Genomic DNA, 9,734 nt, shown 5'->3' on the forward strand with positions numbered 1-9,734 from the left:
TCCTAATCTCGTCTGTACTAATCATTTTACCAAACAGGAAAAACAGACTTGTCATTTGCCAGCGACCCGGGTCCCAATTCTGCTTTGTTTGACCAGGTCTACATTCCCCGAGCTGGTGTCTGTTAAGAGATAGAGACGGACGTGGAAAGTGTGTGAGAAATAGAGAGAAGGCAGAGCGGATAAGGGAGGCAACAATTCTTGAGGCGGAGACGCTGACGTGGATCCGCGCTGTGATTTATACCTTGTTCATCCGGCCAGGGACCACAGGCCAAACCAGGCCAACCAAACCTCGCCACGTGGACAATCGAGCTGTCCAGACATGTTCGCGGCGGCCCGTTCGTCCGCTGTGTCGTTGTCGGGCTTTCTCCGTCGCCCGGTATTTAAGAAGCGACGAGCAGGGCCGTCAATGCCAGCGGAGAGAGGCGGAGCGGCCACCCAAATCCAAAAGGGCGTGGAGAAGGTCGACATGGGCGTGGAGGCGGGGGATGGCTGGATGAGCCTGTCGGAGACGGTTTTCAGCTTCTTGGAGGAGGGCGGGAGCTCCGACGGGAGCTCTCACGGCGACCGGGGCGGCGACGACGCCTTCGAAAGCGGCGACGAGGAGGGGGGTCGCGAGAGCAGCGCCGTGGAGAACAAGGCGTTTTGGGAGTCACAGCAACAGCTTCTTCACGTAAGTTTTTTCGTCGATTAATTCCCAGACAGAACAATCTGTGGATCTCTTTCGCTCTCTCCCCTTCTTTTCCAATGGGGAAAAAAATCACTTTTTTATTAAAAAATTGCAGATTTTTTTATACATGTTTTTGTAGTTAGATGATCCTAATCAATTCTGAAAAAATAATATGTTACAGGAAGCGTTATCACGGATTAGCTCTGCAGAGGTTAAATTACTGCAGCGAACAAAGGATGCAGTAGAGAAGATGCAAGCGAAGGGTATCGTGTGCTCATGCTCCAATAGAATGGCCAAAGAATGCCGGAATTGCGCATTGGCATACATCGCCAAGGAGCTCCGTGAGATAGGATATGACAGCGGTCTGTGCAAGTCCAAATGGAAGAGATCGCCGGACATTCCTTCAGGTAGTCCAACTTTTTATTGCTAAATCTCTCGACTACCAGCAAAAAGCATCGCAATCTAAATATTGTTGTTCTTTGTCGCTTCTGCGTTACTGATTTTATTTGGAACGGTAGGGAAAGACCAATTAGCAATAGCTGATATCGCTCTGTTTTGATGTCTAACAGGGGAGCACACGTACATCGACGTGAAGATGGAAACTAAGAGCGGCAAAAAAGGGCCCGTGAGGCTCGTGATCGAGCAAAATTTTCGGGCGGAATTCGAGATGGCGAGAAGCAGCCAGGAATACAACCGCCTGGTGATGTCCCTGCCGGAGATCTTCGTCGGCAAGGCGGAGAAACTCCGCGGCGTCGTGAAGATCGTCTGTGCGGCTGCGAAGAAGTGCATGAAGGATAACAAGATGCACATGGCGCCGTGGAGAAAGCACAAGTATATGCAGTCGAAATGGCTCGGGACGTCGGAGAGGATCGTCGGGCCGGCTATGGATTTCCCCGCGGCGACCGTCTCCGATCAGCGGCAGCCGCCCAAGCTCCGGGCGTCCATGCTGACATTCGACCTCCACCGCATGGTGGTGGAGGTGGTGTGAGTCGAGAGGAGGAACGTGTGGGTGTTTGGGAAACTTGCTGCGGCTTTCTACTCTGCTTCAGTTTTGCTTCACGACTTTCGATTGACTATTAGAGTGTAATCTAGCGATAAATTTTATCTAATTGAGTGAAGATATAAAAGAAACGAGATTTAGAAAAGCAAAAAAAAAAAAAAAAAAAGAGATTTCGCTTTCTAAATGTTGGAAGCGGCGGCTGGAATAAATGCGGACACTTGTTCATCTTCCACAATATTCTTCCGGTGCCTGTAGAAGAATAGGAGGAGAATATTGCGTGTCTTGTGAATGATTGGAGAAGCTGTGAAGCTTCGTTTTCTGTAAATCTTCTCAATATCAGTTATTAAATATATCGTCTGCAATAATTCAGTGGACAAGGAATTGTCAGTAGCAGCTACCAAGTGAACAGGGAAGTCAAAATCCAGGAGGAAAGACTGGACTCTCCCCGAATTTGAATGGGATAAGGAATGTTTATTAATGAAGGGAGGTGAAGTAAGGAATGTTCATTTAGAGGAAAGTGAGGAAAATAAAAATTAAATATATAAAATTATAAAAATATTCTCTTTTTTAAAATATGGATCTATATATCAAATAAAAAAACAAGTATAAAATTAGAATAAGCACAAATAATCTTTATCCTTCTCTTCTTTCCCTCCATAACCCATTCCCCCCAAATAAAAATAAACATTCTATTTTACCTTGTTTATCCTTTTCTTCCCTTCACTTACCTTCTCCACAAAGGGCAAGGCTCATTAGGTAAATGTCAATTTTGTTTCCTTTTGATGAGCTGTTCAATTCAAATGGATAAATTAAATTTAGGAATGAGTTAATTTTGTTATTATTATTATTATTTTAAAAAAAATTAGAAAAGATTATAGATTTAAAAGGATATATGATATCTTCATTGGCATAAGATCTTTTAGATAGTGATGCGGTGATAAGGGAGAGTCCATCTATCATGGGTCAAGCGGCACGGTGTCAGCCAAATCTCCAAGAGGATGTCGCTCGGACGATAGCCACATGCCCGTCCTGCCAAAAGTATCATAATATTTCGCACCGACCGACCGAAGAAATGAAGTCATCCACGGTAGTTTGCCCGTTCGACCAATGGGGCATGGACATCGTGAGATTATTTCTTATGGTGACAGGCCAGCGAAAGTTCCTGCTTGTTGCTATGAACTACTTTTCAAAATGGGTGGAGACTGAGCCCCTAGCAAAGATAAGTGAGCATATGGTCATCAAGTTCATCTGGCAGAACATCCTCTGTCGATTTAGCATCCCCCGCCGGCTCGTCTCGAATAACGGAAGGCAGTTCGCGAGTCAGAAGCTGAGGAAGTGGTGCGAAGGCTATGACATCCAGCAGTCCTTCACCTCAGTCGCCTACCCCAGAGCAACGGCCAGGCGGAGGTCACTAACCGGGAGATCCTCCGAGGCTTATGAACTCGGCTCGACCACGTAAGAGGTAGCTGGGTCGATGAGCTCTCAAGCGTCTTGTGGGCACTTCACACGACTCAAAAGGAAGCGACCAGCATAACACCATTCCAGCTAGTGTACGGAGGAGAAGCGGTGGTTCTTGTAGAAGTTGGAGTAGAATCTGATCGGGTGCGACTCTACGATGAGAAAAATAACGAGCGAAGGTTAATGGAGCTCGACTTGGTGGATGAAACGAGGGATAAAGCGGTTGTTCGGCTAATGACTTACCGACAGCAGATGAGGCAGAACTACAACAGGAGGGTGATCCCGAGGTCCTTCCATGTCAGTGATCTGGTGTAGAAGACAATCAAACCGGTCGGTGACGTCACCAAACTCGAGGCACTATGGGTGGGACCATATAAAATTGTACAGAAACTCCACTCGGGAGTCTATTACTTGGAAGACGAAAATGGGAGACGACTCAAGCGGTCGTGGAACGCGAATCATCTCCAATCCTATAGGCCTGGGTGAGGTGCGTAAGCAAATATAAATATATTTATGTATATGCCTTCTGGGTGCATGGCTGACATGAATAAAAACCAAAAACTTTCCAGAATCTTGGGTCGACCAGGAAAGATTTAAATTTTAAACTCTCTTTTAAAACCATGATATCCATGTAAGAAAAGATTTTTAAAAAATAAAATCCTTTTATTTTCTTGTGGTCGGCCCACCTAGCTTGAGCTTCAAGCATTGGCCGGTCACCACAATGGCTCAACCCTTTGGCTTTGGCCGGTCCAAGCTTAGACTCCAAGCTTGGCTTGGTCGACCACCTAAGGTTGGGTAAGAAGGTGGATATAATTCTCTCTATATAAGATGCTACGATAGAGACTGAAAGGATGAATTGATTTTGGTCTCCCGATGAAATTAAGCTTCCCGTGTTCACCCCGAACACCCAACTTAATTTCATCAATAATAATTCATACCACTAAAGAATTATTATTGAACTACCGCACCAATCCCAAATTACATTTTGAGCTCCTTCTTATCATGAGTGTGTTAGTCTCCCTGTGTTTAAGATATCGAATGTCCACTAATTAAATGAGTTACTGATAACTCACTTAATTAATATCTAGCTCCAAGAGTAGTACCACTCAACCTTATCGTCATGTCGGACTAAGTCCACCTGCAGGGTTTACATGACAATCCTTATTAACTCCTCTTGAGGACATTATCAACTCAGATTACTATGACACAGTTGTTGGAACCCCAAGATTATTTTGGTGTGATCAACAAGTTAAATTAGGTCCTGTGTTGTTTTAACCTTATGTCTAAGTGTGCAGGAGCTTAGGAACACAGGTACTCGAGCGGAAGACGTAGCTAGCGAGAAGGACGGCACGCGGTGCGTCTGAGGGACGAGGTGCTGCGGAAGAGTACCCCGGTGGACGAGAAGGAAGCGTGCGGTGGTTCCGAGGGACGAAAGCCGGAGCGGAAGATTGCTCGGGGAGCAAGAGACGCAGCTAGCGAGAAGGTCGGCACGGGGTGCGACCGATAGACGAAGACTGCGGATGAGTACGCTGGTGGACGAGAAGGAAACACGCGGCGAGTCCGAGGGACGAGAAGTCGGAGCGGAAGGCTGCTCGAGAAGACCGGAACTTGGGTTCGGGTGAGCCCTTTTTCGGATGGCAGAGATCACCCAAGCGAGCGGATCTGGAGGAGAAGAACCGGACCGAGGCGGGACTGAACCAGAGAAGAGGTCCCGGACGAAAAAGTCAACATCTGTTGACTTTGGGCTCCGGGGCGCCCGGAGCAACCCGGGGCGCCCGAAGCAGCCCGGGGCGCCCGGAATGGCTCCGGGCGCGCGGACCAGGATACTTGACCAGATCGCGTCAAACGCGATCTGAACATTGGGGATAAAGTTTTACCCCCCCCCCCCCTAGGGCGCCCCGACCAAGACTATAAATATAGCATTGGTCCAGAAGCTTTTTAACGAACTCTGAATTGTAATTCCAACGCTTGTGAGCTTTAGTCTAGAGTTGAGCTTCTGTTTTATGCGTTTCAATGTTGTACGAGGCTTCTCCGCCTGAAGGAATTTTTAGTGAGCTTAATCTTCCTTAAATTAACAACCACATCGGTTGTAACCAAGTAAATCCTTGTGCCTCACTTTTTCTTTATGCTTTTAATTTATCGGCTTACTTTATATTTACAAGTGTTAGCTTAAAGAGTTCGAGGAAGGATTGTTTTGCTTTTGATTTTACAGGACTATCCAACAACCCCCTTCTAGCCGGCCGCAACGGTCCTACAAGTGGTATCAGAGCCGAGACGCTTCAAGAAGGACTAACCGCCGTCTGAAGCAACAAAACGATGGTCGGAGCTCGCGACTACCCACCAACATTCGAGGGCGAGTTTGCCATTTGTAAACAAAAAATGGAGGTATATCTTTAATATTAAAATTTGGTATTTCTGATTTTGGTATTTCTTTAATATTAAAATTTGGCTATGAAGCACCAAAGACAACGAATGGAGAAGAACTCGATCAACGACTCTGGAACAAGAAGCAACGTGACGAGTCAATGGCAAACGGTCGGGCAGAATTTCACATTCTAACCGTAATACCAAATGAAGATCTCAATAGAGTTGGCGAGTATAAAAGCGCAAAAGAACTTTGGGAAAAGTTCATGAAGTTTCATGAAGAATCAGAAGAAGCCAAATCCGAGACTAAAGAAATTGCCGAAACAACAATCATAGCAGAAGACCCACCTTAAGATGAAGAAATCTCAACCGAGATGAACATCGAGAAAGGGGGAGAGTCTTCAGAAGAAGATAATTCAACAGGGAGAGAACCAACGGTCGATGAGGTAAGAAAGGTATGGCCTCTACCCTTAAAACAACTGGTTAATTCAATAAAAAAGTTGCCTGAAGATTTTTGTGATTTAAAAATTGAATTATCGAAAGAGTGTTTCGGTTTACCAATTATCTTGAAAGATTTTTATGAATTACAAAATATTTTGATAAAAGAATTTTGCAAGTTAGAAAATATTTTGACAAAAGAATTTTGCAAGTTAGAAATTTTGCCGAAAGTCTTTTGTGAATTATAAAATATTTTGTCGACAGATTTTTGCAAATTAGAATTTATGACAAAATACTTCTGCGAATTACAAAATATTCTTTTGAAAGAATTTTGCAAAGTAAAGACATTGCTGAAAGAATTTTTACAAATTATATTGTCGAAAAATTCTATTAAATTAGAATTTATACTATCAAAATATCTTTGCAAATTAGGAATTCAAAATACAATAGAAAATGACATGTTACAATTTATACAAATTTCTACATGTTCAAATTTTTTTGCTTCAAAGTTAAGAAATAATGATAAATTAAAATAAAATTTTAAAATTTTCTGATAAAAACATTAGAATAAAATAAATAAATGCACAGAATTTTTTTTTAAAAATGTTGTCAATTTTCTTAAAGTTTTGTGCTTAGAAAGATTTTTCTTGATAGCAAAAAACTAAGAAATTTTTTTTCATAAGTTATTTTTGACTTAGAAATTTTTCCTTGACTTGGAAATATTTTTCCTGAAAATAATTGAAATAGACTTTTATAAAATTTCTAAGTGCCAACCCTTAGATTTTTCTTGCAACCCCAATTTTTTATGTGATCAAAGGGGGAGAAGAAAAAGTATAAGTGTAGGGGGAGGTAGAAATTGAAATTTAGAATTCTTTGAAGTTTAATTTTTCTATCTTGTTGCACGTTATTGAAATATTGAAATTTGAAAATTGTTTAATATTCATATCTATTTTTGTCCCTAAATTAACTTTTGTTGATTACATCAAAAAGGGGGAGATTGTTGGAACTCCAAGGTTGTTTTGGTGTGATCAACAAGTTAAGTTAGGTCCTGTGTTGTTTTAACCTTGTGTCTAAGTGTGCAGGAGCTTAGGAGCACAGGTACTCGAGCGGAAGACGCAGCTAGCGAGAAGGACGGCACGCGGTACGTCCGAGGGACGAGGTACTGCGGAAGAGTACCCCGATGGACGGGAAGGAAGCGTGCGGTGGTTCCGAGGGACGAAAGCCGGAGTGGAAGATTGCTCGGGGAGCAAGAGACGCAGCTAGCGAGAAGGTCGGCACGGGGTGCGACCGAGGGACGAAGACTGCGGATGAGTACGCTAGTGTACGAGAAGGAAACACGCGGCGATTCCGAGGGACGAGAAGCCGGAGCGGAAGGCTGCTCGAGAAGACCGGAACTTGGGTTCGGGTGAGCCCTTTTTCGGATGGCAGAGATCACCCAAACGAGTGGATCCGGAAGAGAAGAACCTGACCGAGGCGGGACTGAACCAGAGAAGAGGTCCCGGACGAAAAAGTCAACATCTATTGACTTTGGGCTCCGGGCCGCCCGGAGCAGCCCGGGGCGCCCGGAATGGCTCCGGGCGCTCGGACCAGGATACTTGACCAGATCGCATCAAACATGATCTAAACATTGGGGATAAAGTTTTATCTCCCCAGTGCGCCCGGAACCCTTTCGGGGCGCCTCGACCAAGGCTATAAATATAGCCTTGGTCCATAAGCTTTTTAACGAATTCTGAATTGTAATTCCAACGCTTGTAAGCTTTAGTCTAGAGTTGAGCTTCTGTTTTCTACACTTCAACGTTGTATGAGGCTTCTCCGCCTGAAGGAGTTTTTAGTGAGCATAATCTTCCTTCGATTAACAACCACATCGATTGTAACCAAGTAAATCCTTGTGCCTCGCTTTTTCTTTATGCTTTTAATTTATCGGCTTACTTTATATATACACGTGTTAGCTTAAAGAATTCGAGGAAGGGTTGTTTTGCTTTTGATTTTACAGGACTATCCAACAACCCCCTTCTAGCTGGCCGCAACAGTCCTACAACAGTTTTCTTCTATAATCAACAACACACACTATAAATAATATCATTTCCTACCTTATCGGGCCTCTTGATTTATCGAACTAAATCTCACCCATTGATAAGTCAAATAAATAAATACTAGATATATATGTTTGTTATTATATCAGGATTAAGAACACACACTTCCATAATAACAAAGGTCTTATTTTTTTATTCAGTCAGTATAAAAAGAACTTACCTTAAATGGTCTAGCTCAATACACACAGAGTGTACTAGTGTAATTTTATAGTTAAGATAAACTAATATCAAATTACAGTACGACTATTCCAATGGTTTATTCTTTTCCATCTTAGTCGTGAGCTACTGTTTATAATTTATAAGGAATTGATAACATGATCTTCTGTGTGTGACACCACACACCATGTTATCTACAATATAAATTAATTGAACAACTACACTTAGCATACAAATGTAGACATTTGACCAATGTGATTCTTTATTTCAAAATAAAATGTTTACAAAAGGCTAAGCTTTTAGTATACACTCTAACACTTGTGGTGGCCGAAACTTGTTGGAGAAGAAGGAAGCTTGGGTGGTTCTCGTCTCGGTAGATCATCGCCCACATGACGTCCGAGATAAAAAGAGGAATACGATAGAAGATCAAGAGGTTGTTGCTTATAAAGAAAGGTATAACTAGTAATTTTATTCCACATCATACTAGTTTTCTTTGTATAGTTTTTGAAATACTAAACACAAGAGGCATATGATTCTAGGTTTCAAATTTGTGATTCGAGTTTGTGTTCTTTTGTTTTTTTTCGATCTTGTGTTTCGATTGTTCCTTTTGGTTAAACCTAGGGTTACTATAAGGAAATTAAATATTAAATTTCGTTGAAAGGTTTTGTCTAGGAAGTGGTGAATGCTCCCATATCCAAGAAGACCTAGTGTCTCGCCATGTTTAACCTGAAAGCCAATCTCTGAAATTAATATTTAATTGAATTTGTAACATGGGTGGATTTGGATCAATAATGTTAAGTATCGTTTGCGATCTAAGTCTAAACCTCTAAAAACAGATGATCCGACGGTAAGAACAGGGGACCCCATTTATGGAGTCAACGCCATGTGGAAGTTAAAGGGTCAGGTGATCCATCGGAAAAGGAGGGACCGACCGGACGCTCGAGAGAAGGTCGGGCCGATCGGCCTACCGGAGAAGGGTGGCTGACCGACCGGATGACCGACCGGTGTTTAACTGACGGCCAAAATGCGCCCCGATGGGAGTCGGGGTTCCGGCGCTCGATTGAATAGGAACGAAGGGCCGAGCGGAAGTCACGCTCGGCCGAAGACATAAGGTAGCATACTGCTAATAGTATCCACAAAGCACATGACCGAGAATCTCCCAAGTAAACCACTATATATGTCCGGCCGGATGTAAGGTGGAGGCTGTCCGGCCGGACGCCCCGGCATGGAGTAGGGAGAGAAGGACAAGGAACATCTTCTGACAGCTGTCATGCTCTATGACTAGGCCATACTCTAAATCTGGCGACAATGTGTTCTGCTGTCCCATCGAAGACATACCTGGACTGTAGCAGTATGGTGTCAGGTAAGCTTTCTGACAAACACATACCGAGGTATGGGCTGAGGATACTCATTTGCCTCGGTAGGTGTGCGTGAGCTCCTTCACCGCTCTATATAAGGAGCCTTATACTTCGCCGGAGGTACGCGTTCTGAGAGACTTGGAGCCACTTTCTTGTTGTCGAGCTTTGCCTGATTTGAGCGTCGGAGGGTCGCCGCCGGG

At 43.6% G+C, this 9,734-nt stretch overlaps 1 protein-coding gene across 1 annotated transcript; it reads left to right on the forward strand.

Moving 5' to 3' along the window:
- Window positions 1-402: 402 nt before the first annotated feature.
- Window positions 403-2,044, forward strand: LOC122034393. Its single transcript, XM_042593628.1, has 3 exons — window positions 403-670; window positions 849-1,074; window positions 1,237-2,044. Exons 1-3 carry the CDS (start codon window positions 407-409, stop codon window positions 1,653-1,655), a joined length of 909 nt encoding a protein of 302 aa, XP_042449562.1. The 5' UTR covers window positions 403-406; the 3' UTR covers window positions 1,656-2,044.
- Window positions 2,045-9,734: the final 7,690 nt, after the last annotated feature.

The sequence above is a fragment of the Zingiber officinale genome, chromosome 11B, assembly GCF_018446385.1.
Source record: "Zingiber officinale cultivar Zhangliang chromosome 11B, Zo_v1.1, whole genome shotgun sequence".
NCBI classification, from domain to species: Eukaryota; Viridiplantae; Streptophyta; class Magnoliopsida; order Zingiberales; family Zingiberaceae; genus Zingiber; species Zingiber officinale.

What these genes read in the sequence shown, in the direction of transcription:
- LOC122034393 (XM_042593628.1), top strand. Translation starts at nt 407, where the DNA reads ATGCCAGCGGAGAGAGGCGGAGCGGCCACCCAAATCCAAAAGGGCGTG. An exon ending in CACAGCAACAGCTTCTTCAC is followed by an intron (nt 671 to 848) that starts GTAAGTTTTTTC and finishes AATATGTTACAG; the next exon opens with GAAGCGTTATCACGGATTAG. An exon ending in ATCGCCGGACATTCCTTCAG is followed by an intron (nt 1,075 to 1,236) that starts GTAGTCCAACTT and finishes GATGTCTAACAG; the next exon opens with GGGAGCACACGTACATCGAC.